Raw genomic sequence first — 23,234 nt, forward strand, 5'->3', positions numbered from 1 at the left:
TTAAAGAAGTGTTCCCCGCCTCTGGGTGTCAATCCTGCAGTCATTTTTCTCTCCTCTCTTGTCACCCAGCTCCCTCACTGGCCTGTCTCCAGGATGCTGCACCTGAACCTGTGGAAATGAAGTTCCCCAGTGCTCTCCACACCTCGTCAAAGTGTTAATGAGATGATGGACCACATACAGAGCAGCTGTGACACTCGGGGTGCTGATGTGCAGAGGCTGTCAGTGCAGAGAGCAGAGGCAGGGACCAGGCTCGAGGTGATGACCAATGGATCTGGCTCCAAGCTGGCAGATGTCTTTCAGCAAGTTGTCATCTCTTCTTTTGGTCAATTAGCATTGCCTCAATTATACTATCAACTGCATCACAGAAAGGCTGGAAAGCTGCAAAAAGTGCCTGCAGAAATTTGCTCCATTTGGTAAAGACACATGCTTTGTGCATATCCTGCCCAGGCTTTGATGGTCTCCTGGTGCAAATGTGTAGCAACACTTCCCCTGGACACCATCCCTGCCTCTAAAATCTCACAAGTCTCCTTTGTGCTAGTCCTTGTATTTAATATGTATTTATGGATTTTTTTCTGTGGATTTGTGTGCTCTTGTTCCTAAACCACGTAGCATCTGCAGCAGCCCCTGGCAGAGAGGGCCCCTGTGTGCTGAGTCTCCTCCTTGTGTTATCACTGTTATTTCAGCCTCTCCCACCTCCCCCTGCTGTGCAGATCTCTGCTCTGTGATCCCAGCTGTCTCCTTCCTGTGCCAAAGAGCCCTGGTCCTTCAGGGACCCCATGTGCAGAGACCTTGGATCCTCCTGCTGCCCTTCTGTGCACATTTTCCAGCTCTGCTGTATCCTTGGAACAGGGGGACCAGAAATGCATGTAGACTGGTACTGGCTAGGGAATAGTGATATCTCTGATTTCATCTCTCCTTTTTCCTGATCCTTCCTATCAGCTTGACAGAGAGTCTTTGAGGTTTTGACTTTTGCTGAGGGGACAGTTTCACAGACTGTCAGAGCTCCCAGTCTCAGAACCCATCACTGTGGACAAGAGCCTGGGCTTGGTTTCCCCATGTGTGTCACTTCCCTAACACTGGCTTTTGTCTCATTTTATTGTCAGCTTCCTAAGCCTCTCAAAGTCCTCCTGCAATGCTTACCATGCATCCACAATTTCCAGAATAATTCAATATTATTGCAGATTCTGCCGTTGACCTCATCTTGTCAAAAGATCTGCGTGTGGAAATGCAGGGACTTCTGCTGGATCACCTCAGGGGCCTGCTGGCTTTTTCCAAGAAAGCACTAGCTGTGGAAAAGAGAAATTCACTGCAAGAGAGCTGTATCAACTCTTCCCCAATATGTCATATTTATCCATCTGTTCCCTAACGATGCCAGTTTCCTCCTCCGTATGCCAATTTTTGTTCATTTGCAGAGAACAGATGTGTCATTTATCAGCCTGGGACTCCCTGGCTGCCTCCCAGGAAGCAATTCTGGTGCCACAGTTGCCACCTTCCAGTCCTCACGTCCCCTGCTGTACCCAGGGCCCGGAGATGGTTCGGCTGTCACCCAGCAGATGTGACATTCTCTTGGTCCCTGCTGTGCTGCACAAGGGGGTGGATGTGGGTTGCTCCTGGGGAGGAAAGGAGCAGGCAGATATCCACTCCAAATCTCCTGCAAATGGCTTTTGTTTGAAGCTGTGGAAGAAGCAGCTGGAGATTCCAGGAGCTTCCCTGCAAGCCAGGGTCGATGCTGGCATCAGGGGAAGGAGTGGACCCAGCACCTGACTCAAGTGACACGTGGGCAAGTGTGAGCCTCAGCCCCCACATTACCTGGGGTGAGTCAGCCGGGAGTGTGCAGGGGCAGGGACTCTGAGTCACAGGAAGCTGCTGCTGCCTGCCTGGGGGACGCTGCGCTGTGTCCGCACCAGCCCAGGATAAAGCGGAGGGGAAGCTTTGCCATGATCCATGGCACCATCCCTCCTCAGCCCAGCTGTGGAAGCTGCTGTGTGCTGCTCTTGGCCCAGCTGCCAAACAGGGCTCCTGTCCCCAGCTGGGCGTGAGCACCACGACCACTTCAGGCAGCAGAAGCAGCTCCTCAGGCCCTGGAGGATGGATGAGGATGCACACAGCTCTCTGCTGGGCTAGCAGCAGCCCGGAAGACATTACCTGGATTTTTCTTCCTGGTGCATGCTCTGACCTGTCTGGATTTACCCAGGCAAGGAGCTCCTTTGGTAAGAGGAAGGGCAATGCTGTCAGCACCAGCCTGGAGATCTCAGCAAAGAGCTCCTGGACTCTTCAGAGGTGGAGAACAGGGTGGGAGCAGATTCCAGTGCAGAGGACCAACCCTGCATCTTTGCACACAACTGCAGGAAGCCCTTCTGCCTCCCCTGTTCCCATGGTCCCTCAGAGTGAACCACAAATCACTTCTGCACAGCCATGGGTTGTTATATTCCTACCTGAGGACTGTGTGCAGCTTCATAGCCATCCTTCCCTCCTTCCTGGGGGCTCCATGGGCTGTGGGCAGCGCCAGCAGCAGGCAGCCCCCAGGGCTGCACATCCTACATGGGGATGCATGAGAGAGAAGCTAAAACGTGGAGTCTGGCACGCAAGTGGTGCAGCCCGTGCTCCCCCATCCTCTCCCATCTGCCAGTCCCTAGAGCACCCCATGACAGCCATCTGTCACAGTGACCCCAGTCAGAGTGGCATCACAGCCACCACTGTGGTGCTGGGGTCAGTGTCTGCAGTGCAGCCATCAAACCTGGGTCCTGACAGGATAAAGGTAGGGAGAGGGCAAACACTTGGGATTGGAGCAGCACCAGCTGCAGCACGAGCTGCAGACAGATTCTGGCTTTGGCAGGAGAATGTAGAAATCTGCCACTGCTCCTCCAAACCTGAAGTGAGCCACTGTGAACAGAGCGATGTCACCAGCCTCTCATCGTGACTGCAGAATAGAATATGAGCAGCCTGTGCCAGGCCTTGCAGGTGGCAAGGTCATTTGGTCTCCTTCTGGAGCTCCTTAAAGCTCCCCAAGCACAGAGGAGTCTCTGGGGGCTCTCACCTCAGCTGTGCTCTCTCCACCTGCTGCCTGTGCTGCTGCCTGGGTGGTTTGGCCAAGGGGAAGCCAACATCCAGGGGAAGCTCGAATCTGAGGGCTCGGCTGAGTCCAGGGACTTTGATGCCCCTCCAAGCTCTGCTGAAGCCTGAGGTGAGAAGGTGATCCCTCAGAGGCACAGATCAGGGAACAGGGCTACATTGGGCCAGCCTGGAGGAGAAACAGGCCCAGCAAATGGTGAGGAGGTGCTGGGGTGCTGCATGGGCATGGACCACAGACCTTTGTCAAACCCCAGCGTGGCCCTGGCACAGCTGCCTCTCCAAGGAGGGAGCAATGTGAAGGATGTGCCAGGACTGGATAAGAAGGAAGAACCTCTGCAATTCCTCTAATATGGTAGTATTTAAAAAAACCAAACACCACCACAAAGCTAGATCCCTCCTCAGTCCCCTCTCTGGAGACACTGAGCGTGTGTTTTCCAGGCCTAGGATTTAACAAGAGCCTCCAACAGCTGTTGCTGAACATCCTCCTTGGTTACTAATAGAGGGTGGAAGTGCTTTCAATCTCAAGTGCCATTAGCCCTGCTTCCTTCCAAATGCTGGACAGGCAAATTTATTGAGAATCTCTGCCTTTTCTGCATTTTAATAAGTCTCTTCATCTCCATCTGAGAGCCTGGGAACGAGGTCTGCTGCTAGACTGCTGCAAACACTGCCTGGTGATCACTTTGTTCCTCAAAGTGCTTTTTCTCCTGCTGCCTTTTGCATCTTGCAATCCCCATGCTTTGAAATTTCCAGTGCTGTTTTCTGGGTTTCATGGCTTTCTTCTCCCTTTGGAGGAAGCTCCTGTGGTGTCCAGTTGGACCTGGCAAATTTGGAAAATTTGGATGGGTTTCTCAAGCAGGAGTGTGCTCAAGGAAGCAGGAAATGTGGGACTCAGTGGGCTCTCTGGGCACATGTTGGGCATGTACCATGCCAGGCTGGCACAGGAAGCTCAGTTCCTTGGCAGCCCCATCCTCCCTGTCCCTCCTGCACAGGGCTGGTAGGAAGGAGGTCACCATGAGATACTTCTCTCCCCAGCTAGGCACCCTGAGAGCAAGGTGCCAGCATCTGTCCCCACACTGTGCAGGACCACGGCTCATGGTGTGAGGACACGCAGGGACACACTGTGGCACCTGCCCCCGCTCCCTGTGAGCTTCACAGCTTGCAGTGGGACCTCTGTGGGTGTCCTGCTCTTGGAGCACCTGGCCCTTTTCTTTCTTCATGGCCTTTGGGGGATTCAGCTTGTGAACCTGGAAGCAGGTTTGGGTGATGGTGTGTATTTAGGAAGGGATGGGAAGGATTTGGGGGCATAGGTCTGGAGACTGGGCTGCTGGGGCATTGGAGAGGATGGGGAGATGTCTCAGTGGTGGGTGAGCTGCCGGCTGGTGATGGCTGTGTCCAGGGGGAGCACTCAGGATGTGTTAGCATGTTTTTTGTTGCTGCAACGGCCTCGGGCTCTGCTCCCAGTGCCACATTCCCACTGCATCCCAGGGGATATCCTCCAGCCCCCGTGCTGGGGATCAGCCCTGCACTCACACTCCAATGTCTCTGTACATCCAGCCTGAACTCAGCGTTCTTCCCAAGCACTTCCCTGCCTTGTCCCTGCTCACCCCTTCCCGCAGTGTTTCTTGTGGCAGTCCACAGGCCAGCCTCGTGTTTCGGTGTTTCCCTGGACTCAGCTGCTCCGGGGGTCCCGCACGGGGCTGCTCCCACCACGCACCTCCCAGGCAGCACCGAGCGGCTGGACTGCACGACCCTCGTGGGCTCCTTCCAGCTCAGCACGTTCTGTGATCCCATGAGGGACCCTTTTACCGCCCTGCTCCTCGGGGGCCTTTCCCCTGGAGCCGAAGGACGCCCGGGGGCCGGATGGGGCCCGGGGCCGCCGGGAGCGAGCCGCCAGCCCTCAGCCGCCCGGGAGCGGGGGGCGGCCCGGAGCGCCGAGGAGGGCCGGGCGCGGCGGAAGGCGGCGGGGAGCGGGGCGGGCCCCGGGGGAGGCGGGCCGGGGAGGCCGGGCCGCGCTGAGGGCCGCGCCGGGCCGCGCCGGGGGGAGCGGGCGCGGGGCCGCGGTGCGGGCGGGCGGGGCGGGGGAGGCCCCGCAGCCGGCGCTCCGGCAGGTGGCACTGGCCGCCTCCCCCGCGCCCCCCCCGAGCTCCGCCGCCGCGCTCAGTCCGCCGGCGCCGATGCTGCTGAGCGGAGCGGCCGGCTCGGAGCGCGGCGGCTGCAGCGGTGGGGCGGGGGCCGGCGGGGCCCCGCAGTGCGTGGGCACCATGGCCCGCTGGCTCCGCGAGCACCTGGGCTTCCGCAGCGCCCGGCCCGCGCCGCCCGCGCCGCCCAAGCCCGACTACCGCGCCGGGCCGCCGCCTCAGCCGCCCCTGCCGCCCGGGGGCGCGGCCGAGCCGCTGGCCGCCGCCCAGCCCGACATCGTGGCGGCCTACCGGCTGCAGAAGGAGCGCGACTTCGAGGACCCCTACAGCGGCCCGCCGCCCGCCGCCGCCCCCGACGGGCCCCGCTACGTCTCGCCCAAGCACCGGCTCATCAAGGTGGAGGCGGTGGAAAAGGTGCCCGCCAGCCCCTCGCCGCCGCCGCCGGTGCCGGCCGCCCCCAGCTCGCCCCCGGCCGGTCCCGAACCGCCCGACGAGCCGCCGCAGGAGGTGAGTGCCCGGACACGGGGCCCCGGTGCTCTCCCCGCGGTATCCCGCCACTTGCGGTGTCCCGAGTGACCGCCCGCAGCCTCGGCCCTTGCCGTGAGGAGCAGGACCGGGACCCTCGGGGCAGGTGGAGCCTGAGCCCCTCGGTCACGGAGATGGCCTCGGTGGTCCCGCCAGACTCTTGGCATCCGCAGTAAGGAGCAGGGTTGGGATCCTCGAGCACCGAGGGGGGGCCCGGCCAGGCTCCACGGGGCTCCCGTGTCGCGTTCCCCTGTGCCCCGGCAGCACCGACATGCCGGGCACACGTCAGCGGGAACGGGGGCGGCCCCGGCTTCTCCTGCGGCTCCCGTGCGAGGCAGGTACGATCCCCAGCGGGAAGCGCTCGCGGAGGAGCACAGCACTGTCTGCGGTGCCCTCCGAGGCTTGGGCCGCTGACCCTGGGCCTCGCACCGCTCCGTGCCTGGCGGATCTCCCCTGCCCGCCTGCCCGGGCTGCCCGTGCCAGCGGCGGCGGCCGGACCCCCAGAGATGCCGTGCTGCTTTGTCAGGGAGCCTCAGCGCCTCTTTGTCTGCCGCAACCCCCCGCCGGCTTCTCCAGGCTTGAGAGCAGAGCCTGGAGCTGCCAGGGAGGCGAGAAACCTCCCCGGTGAGAGGCAGGAGCTGGGTAGAAGCTCCCCATGGGGAGACGGGCTCGGAGTGGCACCGGGACCTGGGGGAGGATAAACCCAAGCGGGGCTGCGGCCCTTGGTGCTGGGCCTCGCTCTCGGAGGAGAGGCTGATGCGGGGACTGCGCAAATAAAGGCAGGAGGGGGTAATTAGTGCCCGCTAGCGCTGCCGCCTGCAAGACGGGGCTTGTCAGGCGAACTCGACGGGATTGCAGATCTGGCTGGCGGAGGGAATCGCGGATACAGTCAGCGGTGCCATCCGTGGTCCTGGCACTGCCAGGCGGCACAATGAAATGAGCACCGGGAAAAATCTGCTAGGGAATGTTTTAAGCAGATAGAAAAACTTGTTGCTGGTGGATCTTGGGAAGTTGCCTGTACTGACTAATTGCTTTTAGGAGATTTCTCGAGTGGCCCAGCAGAGCTCCCCTTTTGAGCTGGGTAAAGTGGCTGCTGCAGGCAGCAGAGGGAGGTGAGGAGGGTGGCAGTGGGAGTAGGGACCAGAGGTGCCACCGTGGTGCTGTGGTTTGCTGAGGCAGTCTGGATGGTTTTTTGTCTGGAACGTGTGTTGCAGGATCAGAGCAGGAGCATGTGGACTCAGGCTGTGATGTGCAAAAGGCTGAGCCAGGGCTGTGGGAAGCGGGGACTGCTGACAGGTACAGCCAGGCTGTTTGGGGACCAAAAGGCTGGGGAGAATCTGAGAAGTTTGGAGAAAAGTCAGAAGCTGGGATGCATTCGGGGAAGCTGTGCTCAAACAGCTCTAGGCTGAAGACCCTTCATTTTTCCAAGACAGTCAGTGATTAGATTACTGATGGTCTCCTGCATGCCACTGTAGGGAGGAGACGTCTAATTCTTTAGGGCTCTGGTATGTGATGGACACAGAGCTCCAGAGCCTGGGCAGAACCGGAGTAAAAGTGGAAATATTTGATACTGCTTGCAGCTGTCCAATAATACAGTTTTCCTGGAGGAGCCAGGGAGCATCCACCATGTAGAGCAACTGTGTTGGGCTGAAAAGCCCTTTGCAGCTCTCATCCACTGGGCTGAGCAGTGGGAGGGTTTCCCTGCTGCTCCAGCATCATGGTGGCTCTTCCTGAAGGTAGTACAGGAGGATGGAAATGCCTGCTGGGGGTTACTTATGCTTGTGACCCTCACCCTTGGTGGTGTCAAGCTGTCCTGGAACAGGGAAGGGATACTGGAGCTGGCTGGAGCCTCAGCTGAGATGATGGTTGTGCCTGGGGCTCAGTGCTCACAGGCTTAGGAGGAGGCTGTGGGCACTGTTCCCTACCTGCTGCAGGGACTGAGACTGCAGACCCCTTGGGTTGTGGTGATGCTGGAGATTAAAGGAGAAGCACAATTCTGTGTACAGACAGAGCTGCTGGAGCAGAGAGGGTTTTTGTTAATGATAGATGGGGAAAATCACTCTAATAAAATATGCAGCCCTTCCAAGTGGGGATGATTAGGATGGAGACAAGTGGAAAGAGCAGACACTGGTTCCTGATTGTGTGGTTTGGCTGAGACCATGTGGTTTGTTGTGGCTGGGGGCTGACTATGCTCCCTGGGCACCCTGTGCCTGCTGTAGCTGTTGTGTTTCTTCTGGAGAATGGAAAGGACAGGAACATCTTGGTACAGGAATCCTTCCTGCCCGGGCTGCACGATGCTTTGCTGCTGTAGCACATCTGTCACATCTTTGCCCCTTCTGTGGGATCTGCAGCATCCTGTGGGGATGCATTAGAGCCAGCTCTGCAGTGGCTTGTGCTGCTTTCCAAACTCTGCTGGAAATGGTGTGGACAGCACACGTCCTCCTCAGTCTGCTTGGTGTGCCAGGCCTTTTCCCACAGCAGTGGGCAATGGACTGGCCCTGTGCCGTTCACCTGAGCCAGGTGGACACTCTGGAGGTGTCTTCCCTGCTGGGTTTGGATTAGGCACAAGAAGCAGCACCACTGGGGAGAGATGCACTGAGGGACCTGCTGCTGCCTGCACCCAGGGCATGCTTGAGGGTGGGCTCGGGGACCTGCCTGAGGACACCTTTGTCCTGTGCCCACCAGGAGCAGTCACTGCTGTTCTTGCTGGGAGTGCAGGGTCAGTGCTGCAGGGTGTGGGAACAGCCGCTCAGGAAGCTCCTGGGTGTGTGTCCTTCCTGCCAGAGCTCCTCCATCTGAGTCATCTTACGCGCTGCCGATGCTGTGCTCTGTGTGTGCCTCCTCCTGTGCCACGGCTGCAGCCCCAGGCTCCCTGCCCAGCCCGGCTGTCCCCTGTGGGCCCTGCACCAGACCCTTCTTGGAAGGTCAGCTCTGTGTTTGCTTTTGGGTTTGGCTTCAGTGTCTGCCAAAAGCCGAGCTGCCAGATGTGTAAAACTGGAGGAATTTTGCACCTGACGGACTTTGCGCAATTTATTTACCCAATCTTCTGAGGAGACCCCAAATGTGCTTTACCTCCAGGGCAGGAAACTCGTTTTTAAGGTGGAGGATCTCCCCAGGAACCCTCTGCAAACCTCTGTGTAGAGTGGAACATTTTGTTGTGGCAGAAGGTGGCGGCAGGTAGAATGTTTCTGGGCAGGATGGGACAAAGAACCCCAGCTCTGCCCTGGAATTTTGGTGTCTGACCTGTGAATGCTCTTGAAGTGCTGTGATCTGTCACCTTCACTGGTGGGCAGCATAAAAACTGTTTGACTGTGAGAACCCAGTGATGATTTGGTTCTTTGCATTAATTTTGTTTTGATTTTTTCCCCCCTTATTGTTGGCATGTATAATAGAGTGAGAGCAGCCTCAGTGCTGCAGCAGGGGTCTGGGTGTGCATTGCTGTGGCAGATAAACATGTGAAAAACACTCGTGCTCAAGCAGGATATGTGTCCAGGTGCCAGTGGTGCTTGGCTGCTCCCTGAAGGACTGGTCTGCACCAAGAGCTGCCCTGGGATGATGGCTTTGCATGTCAGGCTTTTGCTTTGCACCCAAATTAGTTCAAATCTAGCAAAGCTTGTGCTGTGTACGAGCAGGCGATGCCTCCACAGCTGTGTGGTGGGATCAGCAGGCAGTGAGCACTCCCTCAGCAACGTGGAGCATGAGCAAAGCATGGAAATGCCTGGCCTTGGAGCAAAGCTGGGGGGAAGGGGGCTTAGAGCACCCCTGGGAGCTGCCCTGCCAGGGGCTGTGCCCCCTCCCTCTCTTGGGAGCAGCAGTTTGCCCTGTGGCTGCTGCTGAGAGCCCTGCATGGCTCATAAAGTCCAGAACTCAGATTAGGAAATGTCAGAGATTCAGTTTCCTGGGCAACCGTAATACGGCCCCATCTGCAAGGGCATTAGGATGTGCCCAGTAGTTGCAGGATCCCTGCTGTTTGCCCCATTCCTGGCACTGGCTGGAGCCTCCAGCCCCTCAGTCTTGGGGCTTCAGGCACCATTCTCGTGGGCTTGCTTGTCCATCCTGAGGTTATGATGCTCCTGGAGGCAGTAATTGCCTTCCCACCTTTTCTGTGGCTCTCTGCTGTAATATCCAACCATTTGAAAAACAAATGGATTTATGTTCTCATTACCCTACAGCTGGGAGACCTTGCTCCTATGAAGTGGCATCCTTGAGACAGTGGAGAAGCAAACCAGTGTGGCAAATTCCCCCAAACCCAAGGAGCTTCTCTCTAACCAGAGCCATTTGCTCTGGGTCCAAACTGAACCCAGCAAATCACATCCTCTGCCAACAAAGTCCATCTAATCTCTTCTGAGTGCCTCTGCAAACTTCTGCAGGCAAAATACCCAGTTTTAGGGGTCTTGACAGAAACCTGTTAGATTCTCCACCATCTCTGCTTTCTAGACCTGGAAGCATCTGTGTGGGGCCAGCCACTCTGTGAGTCTGCTGGAGCTTGTGCATTCTTCTCTGGGAAGCCAGGCCTAAACACGAGGAAATACATTTGGAAATATGGAAATAATGTTGGGTTTGATGGTCTTGGAGGTCTTTTCCAACCTTAATGATTCTATGACAGTGACCACTGCCTGCAGGGAAGCCTCCTGGCCCTGTCTGAAGCTGCTGTGTGTGTATGGTGCAGAGGGAGGGTCCAGGACTGGCACCAGCAGCAAGATAGGTCTGTGCCTGTCTAGGAAATGTGGTTCAAGGCATGGGGCCTAAGGAACAGACAGCTAACCCCAGGAGGGTCAGCAAACTGCATTTCACAGCCCCCAGCATGCTTGGAGCCACGAGAGCTCTGCTGAAGTTAGCATTGAACATGGCACAGCCCAGTCACCCACCTTGGCTGTTGAGCTGGTGCATCTGTGTGTGCAGGGATGCTGCTGGCATGCCCATGTGTGAGGATGCTGCTGCTGTCACAGGGCCGTGCTCTGCAGGTGTTGAGGTGCAGCAAGAGCCATGGGAGAGGCCATGGGATGTCCTGGCTGTTTGGAGCAGCTTCACTGAGATCTCTCAGGCAGCAGTGGGAAGCAGGTCCTGGTTGACCAAGCAGCTGTCAAAGTCACCAGTGACTTGTGTTTCCCCTGGGGAATTTCACCTTGCAAAGGGCTGCAGACCCCTGGGCTCAGCTCTGCTGCTTCGTGTCCCCAGTGCTTGATGGGGCCTGAGTGATGCCTGTCACCCCTCAGATGATGGAGGTGGGAGCAGATTGCCTGTCTCCCCCTGCAAAGCTGGGGCTGGCTGCTCCTGAGCCCTGGTGCTCTGACACCATCTGTGCTCTGCCACCTTGCCAAGGGGGAGAGCATCTGCAGCTCCCATGTGTGAGCCCTGTTCTGCTCCTGTGGGGCAGTCTGGGGCTAATCACAAGCAAGTGCTTGTGCCCTGGCATGGAGGGACCAGGTTTGCAGAACTGACTCTGTTCCCCATGCATTGGCTGCCCATGGAGCTGGGACATTTAGGGAGGAGCAGCTGAGCCAGGCACAGAGAGCCATGTGCCTCATGTAGCTCACAGGGATGCCAAGTCTTGGGACTGCATGGAGCTGTTTACAGTTCCAGTTCCTGTTCCCTTTTCCTGCTGGGCTTTCTGTCACAGGCTATTGTTGGGCATTTTGCTCAGGAAGGAGGGAGAAATCTTTTGTTTTGAGCTGATTATTGGAGCTGCAGAGGAATGTGTGAGCAGCCGTGGTCCCCGTGGCTGGCCAGGAGCAGGGCAGCATAGTGGTGAGGATGGAGCCTGGCACCATGTGGGAGCCACACCAGGCTTGGGGCATTTGGTCCTTGCTGTGGGACATCTGCATAGCCCATTTTGTTTGTGTCCTGGTGGGTGCTTGGGTACACTCGATTGCTGCTGCAAATATTGTCTGGCCCCACTTTGGGAGCAGGCTTTGGGCTGGAGGTGGATGTACAGCTCCAGGCTTCCTGAGGACTGCAGGGCCATGTGATGGGGTGCTGTGACTGGGAAGCTGCTGAGATGCTAGAGCAGGCATGTGGCTCCAGTGCTGGAGGGGATTGAGCTCTGGGACATGCCCCATATCCTACTGCAGGATCCTCTCCTTTTCATTCATAAGTGCAAATCTCAGGAATTTTGTGCTGACCCTGTGACCTGGCACTTGAGAAGCTCCTACTTTGGCTTCCTGGAGGAAGGTTCTATCTTGTCTTACTTAACTTGGGATGTGTCTGAGGGTGCTGTGAAGAGGAAGCCATAGGCTATTCTTAGCCCTTTTGTTAGAAAAGCTCTTTAAATGAGTGCACAGGAGCCCTGGAAAATAAGCAGAGAGTTCCTAGTTGTGCCAGTGCCAGCTGACACCCCAGTGTTGGGATCTGTGCCCTTGCCCACCTTGGGAGCAGAAGTGTGGCTGTGTGCAGGAGAGATCTGTGTGCCATGGAGGGGCACAGCAAAGCTGGCAGCCCTGTGCTGCACTGGGGGCCAGGCCAGGCCGTGTGTGTGGGTGCTGCCAGGTGGGGCCTGATGGTGAGGGAGGGGCAGAGCTGCCTTCTGCTCTGCTTGGCTCCATCTCAGCTTTCAGGACAAAGGCTGGAGCATTTCCACAGCCAAGTGCTGGTGCCTGGAAAGCTGTCAGCTGCCTGCAGGGCTCTGCAGGGCTGCCACAGTGTGGGTTTGGGCTCTCAGTGGTCAGTCTGGCTGCTGCTGGTGGAGCTCATGGTGGGCTCTGCCCTCTGCCAATAAAGGCAGAGAGTGCCTTAACCCTTTTCCTGTTCTTGCCCTGTTCCAGCTGGCTGTTCTGGAGGACTATGCAGATCCCTTTGATGCAGCACAGGTGGCAGGCAGCCAGGCAGGGCTGGAGAAGGTGATGGAGAATGATGGATATATGGAGCCCTATGAAGCCCAGAAGATGATGGCTGGTAAGGTGGAAGGTGTCACACAAAGGCCACTCTTTACACCTCTGGTCCCTGAGTTTGGTGCCACTGTACTCTGTTCCTTGCAGCCCCCACATAAGGCAAAGCTGGGTGAATGGTTCTGGTTGGGCACACCCATTTTGCAGGCGAATTTTCCCAGCTTTATCCTTGTGCACTGGGTTTGCAGGAGCATGCAAAGACTGTCTGAGCACTACAGGCACATCTCTCCCTACCATGCTGTCCCCCAGGACCCCAGTTGCCAGGTTGAGTCAGGAGAGACCTGACATTCCATGCATCTGGCTTAAAACTAAGATGGATGTGGGAGCTGTTTAATTCAGTTAGGACTGACTGGGCCAGAACATGCAGTGTCTGCTGCAGCAGCAGGGCCCCCAGTGGGCCTGTCTGGGGCTGGAAAGCTGGTGAGCTGGGAGCATGTGCTCCTGAAGGCAGTGCTCAGGGTCACCATGCTGGCTCTGGCTCTGCTTTGCAGCTCTGTGGTTTTCCTGGAGTAAGTGGTTTCTGGAAAGCTCATGTGGCTTTCTGAAGTAGTCCATTATATTTCTTGGAAAAACCAGCAAGTAATGGAGAGACTGCTTGTGCCTGTGGGAGAGACTTTGTTTTGCTTGAGGGAAGGGCATTTTATTAAGCCAACCACTCTGGGTGTCCAGGGGAGAAACCCAGCCTCACTGCTTGCAGGAAATCAGGCTCAGGGTGCTCTGTTTTCATGGACCCCATTTTGCCAGGCGTCCCAGGAGTGGGAGTGCGGGGCTGGGGGCATCCTGGTGCTGCTGAGCCCTCCTGCTCCTGGCAGCTGCTCTGCTGACGCTCCCTACCCCATTTCACCACGGGTGACATTGATCCCTGTTATCTAACACTGTTTTGGGGGGGACCATGGCTGTGTTGGGCAGAAGGCTCATGCTCTTTTCCCTCCTCTCTGGGCAGAGATCCGCCAGAAGGGCCTGCGGGAGGCTCCCGCACGGCCGCTGCCCCTCTATGACACCCCCTATGAGCCTGTGCTGGACATGGACAGTGACTGCTCGGCCTGCCCCAGGCCCAGGGAGTCCCGGCTGCCCGAGGATGATGAGAGGCCACCAGAGGAATATGACCAGCCCTGGGAATGGAAGAAGGAGAGGATCTCCAAAGCCTTTGCAGGTGAGCCATGGGAGCAGCCATAAAGCAAACAACGCTTTTTGTGAAGCTGGATCTTTGGGGTTCCTTCATCTGCTGGGGGTCAATAATGTTGCTCTGTGCATTTTCATAGCTCAGGGAGTCTTGTGCTCTTGCAGAAGCTGTTTCTCTGAGCAGGGAGCCAGGCTGGACAGAGTGGTGGGCAGATCTGCCTTGGTAACCTGTCCAACCCCTGTCTCCTATTGCCTCTCCCATGCTCTGACCGATCACAGCCTCTGGTGCAAATTAACACCCTCAACCTTGCGCTGCAGGGGGGGGTTCAACCCTGGCCTCAAGCAGATCCCTCCTTCCTCAGGGCAGGAGGAGAGCCAAGGATCCTTCATCCAGCCCCCCTGACCTATTTATCCATGCTGTGGGATCGATTGTGTTTGTGTTTGGTAATGAGGAAATCCATGCTGTGCATTAGCACTGGCTCCTTGCCGGTGCTGCCTAATTGCTGCGCTCTTATCTAGGATGCATTTTAATTGCAGCATTGTGTGTCTGTGCTGCAGCTGCTGCTGAGGGTGCTCGGGCTGGTGGCACTGTGTGGAGATGATGGCAGAGAGAGGTGTGGAAATTTGGGGTTGGGGAGAGGTTCACCTTTTGGGTTTGAGCACTGGGAGCTGGAGATGTGTGTGCTGGGCTCAGTGTCACACAGTGTCACTTGTGCTTGGGGTACCAGGTCCCACAGCACCCCGTGCCGAGGATTTGGTGTGTCAGGCTCCATCATGGAACACTGCTCTGCTGGGCTGGGTTTGTGCTGAGGTGTCTGTGCTCTGGATGAGCTGCCTTCCTTGATATCCCTGGGTGGAGGTGGTGTGTTCACAGGTCTGGCTCACCTGTAGATACACGTGGGTGCTGCCCAGGGTGCTTCAGGCCTGCTCTGAGTCTCAAGGGAGTTAGGATGCTGTTCCCTGGGCCATGCTGGGACCTGCTGCCCATTTTTTTCTGAAGCCAGGGCACATCCTGCTGTGTTTCATGGGGTATTTTTTCTCTCCAGTGATGCCAAAATATCTCTGCTGGCCCATTCCCCCTTCAGGGGGTCCATGAGACCCCTGCTGATGGGCAGCTGCTACTGGCACAAGGCTGCAACCCACTGGTGCCTGGCAGGGAATTGTGGATCCTGTGGGTCACTGGGAGGTGCCTATGGCAGGACAGATGCACAGGGAGGACAGATGACAATGGGATGCTTGGCCAAGACCCCCAGACAGACAAGGATGTGGAATGGGGTGATTGCAGGCTCCCCCAAACCCCAGAGAGGGTTGGCTGGAAAAACTGATGGGAGGAGCAGGGTCTCTCTATTGGGAATGTGCCCCACCTCAGGCCTGTCCCTGCTTGGTACTGTGGAGGGGATGAGATGGCCAAGCTGATGTAGGGCTCCTGGGAATTTAGTCCTCAGGTCTTTCCCCCCCAACTGCTCTCTTTCTCTGTGGGCCTCTGGTGTTGCTGATGGTTTTTTCTAAACCCTTTCTTTCTCTCTCTTTCTCTCTGTTTCCCCCACCCTCCCCACCCCCCATCCAGTTGAAATCAAGGTCATTAAAGACCTGCCATGGCCCCCGCCGGTGGGACAGCTGGACAGCAGTGAGAGCCCCCCGGATGGGGAGCCCGGTGCCCCCCTCCCTGCTCAGCACAGCTACGAAGACGCCAATGGTGGGTCCTGCGTGCCAGCGCCGTGTCTGTGACTCTGCACTGCTGGGATGCCTTGGGGCTTGCCCTGGGCAGTGCCAGACATGATCCTCCTCCTCTGCCCTCCCCCAGCTCCTCCTGGCCCCTTCAGCTGTCATGTGCTGGACCCCAGGTGTTTGTCCTGCTGTATTTTCTGCTGCAGAGGCACTGTCTCTTTGGTGCCTCTGCTCTCAGCAGCAGAGCTGCTCTGGGGCATTATTCCATGGCATGGCAGAGTCGTTACTGTCCCTTTTGTTCTCTCCTCTTTGCCTCCGAATTCCCAACATTTCATGACTGCTTTGAAGGTCTTCTCAACAACTGCACTGAGTATTTAGCTGATGTTTTCTTTCATTGACTGATTTTTAATGCCCAGGTCCCTTACAGGTGTGTTAGCAGCTAATTCAGATCCCAGTGCTGAAGCTGGGGCTGTTTTTTCCCCTCTTCATTATTTAGCACTGCTCTGTTTCCTCTGCTGTTTTATTACCTTGCTGCTTAGTGTCAGGAGGTCCCTGTGGATTCTCCACTCTTGCTTTTGCTATCCTGAGCAGCCAAATCTCCCAGGTACACTTTGTCATCTCAGGTTTGCCTTGCTGTGAAACCTTTTTTGTGTGTGCTGAGCACAGAGCCCCTGGGTAAATCCCCTTTGGATGCTGCTGGCAGTCTCACTTATGAAAGCCAAATATTGCTGCTTCTCTTTTAACCCTTTATTAATATTTCAAGGACCTTGCTCTTATGCTGTGGTGAATTAGGATTTTGCCAAGAGCATTAGGTGGGGGGAGTTTGTGGAAAGCCATGACTGGATGTTACCAGTGGGGAGCTGGGATGCAGGCTGTGCCTTTTCCTGTGTAGTGCTGTGCCTGCCTGTGTGCCACTGACACTGTCGGGGTGGGCACTCACTGCAGTGCCAGCTGCAGATGTCTGATTTCCTTATCTGCAGCTACCCAGATCCCTGCAGAGCTTCATAAGATAAAAGCCAGTGTGGCCTTTGCTGCCTGCTGGGTGGGCTTGAGCACAGGCTGCAGGTGATGCCTTATTTTGGTGCTGATGGTGGGGGCACTCGAGAGCAGTGGCCGCTCTGCCAGGGCTTTCTTGGGTGTTTCCCAAATCCCGAGGGGCGCTGCAGGCTGAGATCAGTCCTCAAGAAGAAAGGTCTTGGCAGGTGGGAATTTTCTGATCTTCTTCCTGCAGTGAGTGCAGGTGTCAAGAAAAATTAATCTCTTTGTTATGCAGGCTCTTCTTTTCCCCTCTCATTTATTATCCCCACAGTGGCTCTGACATGCATCCTGCTCCTGATGAACACATCACTTTGTCATTTTTCCTGGTTTTAGCAACACAGAGTCTCTTTTTTTTCTCTGACTTGCCTTGCTTTGTTGTATTAAGTTTATCTTGCCAGAGTTTTGTCTCATTTTCTATTTCCCATGTCTGGGGGTGACTTGAACATCTTGAAGGATGTCTTCTTCCTCCTAAGGGCTTGTTTTTAATATCCTGTTTAATCATGCACCTGCCTCTGTCTCCCTCTGACAGGTGCAATGCATTTCTTTTGAGCCTGGAACACAATGACTTTGTGCCGCCAGCAAACACTTGGGCTGTTTGATTGCCTGGCTTTTAATGATTGCCCCAATTTTTTAAGGTGATGAGTTGAAATTGAAGCCTGTGTGTGATGTACAAGGGCGAGCATGGCTGGTGAAAAGCCAGAGTGCTGCAGAAGCAGGGCTTGTCAAGCCATAATGCCAGGCACCTCCTCCTTGAGCTGTGCTCAGGGTGGTTTATGACATGCTGAGCTGCAGAGGATTTTGGCTGGGTTTGCTTTTGGCTGCCTTCCCCTCCTTGCAGTGCTGGGGGGGCTGGAGTCCTGCTCACCTGCACAGGGCTTGGAAAAGGTGGTACTCAAAGAGCTGCCTTATAGAATGCCCTCCTAGAGAGGAAAACATCCCTCTGTCTATTTTTTACCTCCCCCTCCAGCAGCCAGGAAGCCTGGAGAGTTGTCCTGTCTGGGCCATTCCAGTAGTCCTAGGGCATTTCTGGGCTCAGCCACCTCCAGGGTGACTGTGCTGCCACAGTGTCAGCCCCTGGCAGCCCCACACTGTGGCAGCTCTGCTGATCAATAAGTCATTTGTGCAAAGGGATTGGTGGTACAGGGAGCAATAATGAACTCTTGGGAGGAAGGAGAGCTGATATTGTTAATGCTGAAATCATCCTGCGTGGAAATAACAGGCAGTGGGAGCCCTGGGGCACGGCTCAGTCAATTCCCCGCACTCCTGGCTGTGGCTGGGCTGGTGACAGGCAGGTGGCAGTGTCAGGGAGGTACCTGCAGTCAAAATATCCCCTTCCCACCTCGGGGAATTGTTTTTTCACCCCCTGTTTATTTGTGCCAGCAGAATATGTCCATTGGTTCCAAACTGACAGCTTCCTTTAGCTCCATCTCTCCCCTCTTCCTCTGAGACTGGGGAGCCTCTTCTTGCTGTATCTCACTTAACCCTGTGCCACAGCCACTGAATCTATTTTTGCATTAGCAAAACCTCCTGAGCTTTTGAAACCTCCGTGGAAATGTCTTCCATGGGATCAGCTGCTGGCTCCAGCCTGGGGACTGCAGTGAGCCCAAGAGCTGCCCTGCCCTTGCTTAGACCAGGGGCTTGTGGCAGTGTGAGGTGACCCAGTGTGATGTGAGTGGCTCTGGCTCTTCCTGCCAGAGGAAGTTCTGGATCCCAGCCTGTGATGTCTGTCTGTCTGTCTGTCTTGCAGGTCCCTCGGAGGGGCTGGGCTACGGCCGCACCTCGCCCTGCAGGGAGGAGAAGGCCAGGGCTGTCCTCAGGCACGGCTCCAGCAGCCTCAAGAACACAAAGACACTGACAGCTGAGCCTGGCCCCTTTGTTGGGGAGAGGATTGACCCTGCCCTGCCCCTGGAGAGCCAGTGGTGAGTCCTGCCTGCCCAGCACGGCTGCCCGACCCTCCCACTGCACTAGGGAGCCCTGTGGCCACACCGTGAGGATCCCTGGGGCAGACTTGCTTCTTCCTTTCTTCCTTGGCCTCACATTTCAGCCTGTTTGTCCCTGCCCCTTGTCTCCCACCCCCAGTGATGCCACCCCTTTACCTGCGTGTGGCTGCAGTCCCTGGGGAGGTGCTGGCATTGCTGCTGCCCCAGGGCAGAGCCTTTCCCATGGTGTGTGCCCTGTGCCCAGCCCAGCAGAGCCCCTGCCAGGTGTGCTCTGTGCCCAGCAGAGCCCCTGCCAGCTGTGCCCTGTGCCCAGCCGAGCAGAACCCTTGGCACAGTGTGTGCCCTGTGCCCAGCAGAGCCCCTGCCAGCTGTGCTCTGTGCCCAGCAGAGCCCTTGGCACAGTGTGTGCCCTGTGCCCAGCCCAGCAGAGCCCTTGGCACAGTGTGTGCTTTGTGCCCAGCCTAGCAGAGCCCTTGCCAGCTGTGCTCTGTGCCCAGCAGAGCCCCTGCCAGCTGTGCCCTGTGCCCAGCAGATCCCCTGCCAGCTGTGCCCTATGCCCAGCTTAGCAGAGCCCCTGCCAGGTGTGCTCTGTGCCCAGCAGAGCCCCTGCCAGCTGTGCCCTGTGCCCAGCACAGCAGAGCCCCTGCCAGCTCTGCTCTGTGCCCAGCACAGCAGAGCCCTTGCCAGCTGTGCTCTGTGCCCAGCCCAGCCCCTGCCAGCTGTGCCCTGTGCCCAGCCCCTGCCAGCTGTGCCCTGTGCCCAGCCCAGCCCCTGCCAGCTGTGCCCTGTGCCCTGTCCCTGCAGCTGGTACCACGGGGCCATCAGCCGGACGGACGCGGAGACGCTGCTGCGGCTGTGCAAGGAGGCCAGTTACCTGGTGCGCAACAGCGAGACCAGCAAGAATGATTTCTCCCTCTCCCTGAAGTGAGTGAGCCTGCCAGCCTGGGGGGTGGCAACACACAGCACAGGTGACCCTTGGGTGGGTGCCCCAAGTGAATTGTGCCTGTGTTAATTGGCTATGAGATGACCACTTGTGGCTGCAATATGAAGTCCACACTTCTGTGTGGTGTGGCACAGGTTTCTGGTTTGGTGTCTCGCAAAAAAAAAAAATCTCTCAGGAGAATCTGGAGGCCCACTGCTTTTCCTTGGCAGTACACATAATCCCTCAGATGGATCAAATGATGTGCCTCACTTCTTGTCAGATGTGTCTGGTTACAGCTTCCAGCTCTGTTTTCTTGTTCCCCCTTTTTGTAGCTTAGTTTTTATGGGAAAAGAAAGTTTGTAAGAGGCCACTGTTGATGGGAACGTGGGTACCCATCCTTGCCTCCCCAGCCCACAGATCCATTTCTCAGCTGTAGAGAGGACTTTGCCCTGCTCTGCTTTGCCAGGAGGGAAACCTCATCCCCACAGCACAGCTTGGTTTCTGCTTGTGGTTTTTGGGGAATCTTTATATTCTCCCCAAGTTTTCCAGATTCCCTGGATGCCAAAATTGCATGAAGCATCTCTGCATGTGTCCTGACAGGACAGGGGGAACTGCCCACAGCTCCTCATCCAGCTCTTTCCTGGCTCTTGGGGCAGCACAAATCCACAAAATCAAAGCTGTTACTGTCTGAAGATGATGATGGATGAGTAAATACCTTCTTGCTCTGCTGCTGGACAGCTATATTAGCTCTGTTCCTGCCAGATGGGAAATAAGTATTCATTGAGCACTTCAGCTATCCCCCTGCCCAATAACAGGCCCCTTAACCCTGTGCTTTTCTCAGTATACTTTGAGTTTCCCCAGTGGTCTCTCTACCTCCATTGCTCCCAAGGGGTTTCAGCCTCTCTGTTTATTTCCCAGTGGCACAATTGTGAATTAAATTGCTCTGTCTCTCTTCACATTTTTTCACTCTTTTTGTTGCCTTCAGCACCAAACCAGGGCAGGAGCTCCACTGAAAATACACTTTCTTCCTCCTGCATTTAGAGTTTTCAGATCAGCCAATAAACCCTTCTGGAATAGCTCCCTCCTTTCCCTTTTTTGGGTTAGAATTTTTACTGATGATTTAATTTTTACTGATATTTTAATTTTCTGTGGTTTTTCCTTGCCCTGGCTTGTGAGCCATTTTAAAGCAACAGCTTCTTTTGGTTGGGGAGCTGCATTTGAAGCTGCAAGAGGTCTCACCATCACCTTGGGAGTGGCTTTATCCAGCTGTGTGTTGGAGAGCCTGGGAGGTGGCATTCCATCACCAAAGGTGGCTTTGCATCACCTCTCCACAAGCCAGTTACCTGTTTCTTAGTGGTTTTTCCCTTACTTCTTGCCATCATCCTCAGTCTTGTGGCAAAATCCTCCTCTCAGAGGGCATGTGTGGCTAGGCCATGGTGTGCAGCAGTGTCCCACCTTCCCCAGCCCATCAGGGAGCTGCTTGGGCATTGCCTGTCCTTGCAGAGTTTGTGGAGAACCCACAGCCCCAGCAGCAGGATTTTTACTCCACTGCCTTTTTCTGCAGAGCCTGTTCAAGGAAAATCCCCTGGGATGCTTTTTATATAGCTTTAAGCTGGCTGTCTGCAGCTCTCTCTATTATTTTTTTTAAACTCTTTTTTTTTTCCTTGAGGAAGGAGGCACAGCCAAAGAGATGGTCTGAAAAGTGTTCCAATGCTGACCTAAAGTACTTTGGTGTTGCTTTAAAGGAAAATATGCACAAGAGAGAGCAGCCAGGAGCAGGTCAGGTAGCTGGAAGGATTTAACCCTGCTGTGACAGTGCTGGCTGCTCCAGGCTAGGCAGCCCACGCTGCCTGTCATGGACAGGGTCATGTCATTGCCTCAGATGCTTGGAGACTCCACGAGGGTGGCTGAGGCCACACTGCAAAGCTTTGTGTCCTTCCTTGTGCCTGCAGAGGTGCTCAGCAGGAGCAGCACCCAGCCCTTGTCCTGTTCCCTCAGTCATGTCCCTAGGGGTGTGATCTCACCACATCCCCGAGCTTGAGGCAAAGACCTGTGGAGCACTTGGGGCTAAGCACAACCAGTATCAGCTCTCCATGGCTGTGTGTGGCAGCGCTCCTGTTCCCTCCCAACTGGGACACAAGACACAGCCAAGGTATTGCTTTTCCTCAGCCCATGCTGGGGGGCTGTGGCTGTCTCTCAGGACAGCTGGCTCCTTGCTCCTGGCTCTAAATGGATTGCAAAGCCATTCTGCTAATGCAGCTGGGCTGTCCATTATGGTCCCTCTCCAGCTGGGGGGATGGGGCCGGGCTGTGCAGCACTCCAAGCAGCTCAGCATCACTGATGAGGTCCTGTCTGCTTTTAAGTCATCAATATTTTCCCATAATGTGCAATCCAGACGCTGCAGACAGGCTGTGGCTCTCCTCGGAGACGCAAATTAATAGCAACAGGGCCATTAGTCCGTCACTTGGAATCAGTGTTCGTGGCAGGGTCTGCCTGCACAGCCTGGCGTGGCTCGGTGCCCGTGCTGTGCTGGGAAATGCTCTTGCTGTGCTGAGCAGGTTTTATGGAGCCTGCAGCGGTGGCATGGGGAGAGGGGGAAGGAGAAAATCCTTTGGCTGTGGGCCAAAGGAGAAAAACCTGGTTTGCCACGGTGAGGCTGGAGATCTGGGAGCTGAGGGCATCTTGTGAGAACCAGAGCAGTTGCAAAAGGGGCTTTGTCACATGCAAGGAGCAAAAGCCACTACCCTTCCGTGACCCTACAGCAAGTGCCCCTGCTGCTCTTGCCCAGGTGATGCCTTCCCTACCACACACACCCTGGGTGGGCCCTGCACACCCCACTGCACGGCCATGCTCCCCAGGGGGCACTCTGTACCATCACTGGCCGTGTCCCTCCTCTGCTCTGTGGGGTTTGTTGGAGTCAGCCAGGAGCAGGATGGTGCAGGCAGAGCTGTGGCTGCAGACAGGAGCCAGCAGTGTCCCCTCAGCTGCAGGGGCAGGCTGCCTGTGTCTGGGGGTCAGGAGATGAGGGGAGGCTGGGGCCAGCTCTGCCCCCTAACCCTGCCTTGCTCTGTCCTTGCAGGAGCAGCCAGGGCTTCATGCACATGAAGCTGTCACGGACCCAGGAGAACAAGTACGTGCTGGGCCAGCACAGCCCGCCCTTCGACAGCGTGCCCGAGATCATCCATCACTACGCCAGCCGCAAGCTGCCCATCAAGGGGGCCGAGCACATGTCCTTGCTGTACCCGGTGGCCATCCGTACCCTATAGGGATCACCCCCACGAGCCAGGCTCCAGGCTGGCTGCACCCAAAACTGGCCCATCCCCAGGGCTGAGCGCTGCCGTGCCCAGGATGGGCTCCAGGCCCGTGAGCGGCTCGCTGGGCACAGCCGCTGCTGGCGGGGATTGCTGCAGCTGGGCCCCTCGTCCTGCTCTCCCAGGGGCTCCCGTGCTCTGGTTTTGTGCTGGCGTGGCACTGGAAGGACCCCCTGTGCCAGGAGCTGAGTGGGGCTGTGCACACCTCCACACCTGCCTCCTTGGCAGAGCTTGGCATGCCAGGACTGGAGCTGGGACCTTGGAGAGTCCAGGGAGGGGGGCAGTGTGTGCGAGTACGGGGATGAATCATCCGGTAGCAGGCTTGAGGTACCTCCGTGAGGGTGCCTGGCTCTGCCCATGAGAGACAAAGCAGCTGTGCTCGAGGTGAGGAGGCTGGCAGGGGTGAGCAGGACCTGCCTGGGGCCAGTGAGGCGTGCAGAGTGCCAGGCAGGCTGCCCTCAGTGCCCCCTGCTCAGTGCTCACTGCCATCCTGTGCCAAATGTGAACAGTGACCGGCCTTGGCCATGTGTGCAGCACCACTGCCTAATAAAGCGGTGCATGGTTGTCTCCTGCTTCCTGGGACTGTGTGCCCACATCCCCCCTGAGTGGGGGAT

General features: G+C 56.6%; 1 protein-coding gene across 2 annotated transcripts; it reads left to right on the forward strand.

Annotated features, from left to right (window-relative positions):
- Positions 1–5,097: 5,097 nt before the first annotated feature.
- Positions 5,098–23,192, forward strand: LOC139597050 (SH2 domain-containing adapter protein F-like). Of its 2 annotated transcripts, XM_071442005.1 has the most exons (7): positions 5,103–5,717; positions 12,497–12,626; positions 13,563–13,772; positions 15,309–15,437; positions 18,195–18,366; positions 19,192–19,311; positions 22,389–23,192. In XM_071442005.1, exons 1-7 carry the CDS (start codon positions 5,247–5,249, stop codon positions 22,573–22,575), a joined length of 1,419 nt encoding a protein of 472 aa, XP_071298106.1. In that variant the 5' UTR covers positions 5,103–5,246; the 3' UTR covers positions 22,576–23,192. The 2 variants fall into 2 exon arrangements, with proteins under 2 accessions (XP_071298107.1, XP_071298106.1); XM_071442006.1 differs by lacking the exon at positions 15,309–15,437 and having other exon boundaries at positions 5,098–5,717.
- Positions 23,193–23,234: the final 42 nt, after the last annotated feature.

The sequence above is a fragment of the Agelaius tricolor genome, unplaced genomic scaffold (assembly GCF_023055355.1).
Source record: "Agelaius tricolor isolate 1412-34295 unplaced genomic scaffold, bAgeTri1.0.p SCAF_16, whole genome shotgun sequence".
Lineage (NCBI taxonomy): Eukaryota > Metazoa > Chordata > Aves > Passeriformes > Icteridae > Agelaius > Agelaius tricolor.

Excerpts from the sequence above, each read along its gene's own strand:
- LOC139597050 (XM_071442005.1), top strand. The coding sequence starts at position 5,247 with ATGCTGCTGAGCGGAGCGGCCGGCTCGGAGCGCGGCGGCTGCAGCGGT. Across the intron at positions 5,718-12,496 it reads CCGACGAGCCGCCGCAGGAG|CTGGCTGTTCTGGAGGACTA; the intron begins GTGAGTGCCCGG and ends GCCCTGTTCCAG. Across the intron at positions 18,367-19,191 it reads CTGCCCCTGGAGAGCCAGTG|CTGGTACCACGGGGCCATCA; the intron begins GTGAGTCCTGCC and ends CTGTCCCTGCAG.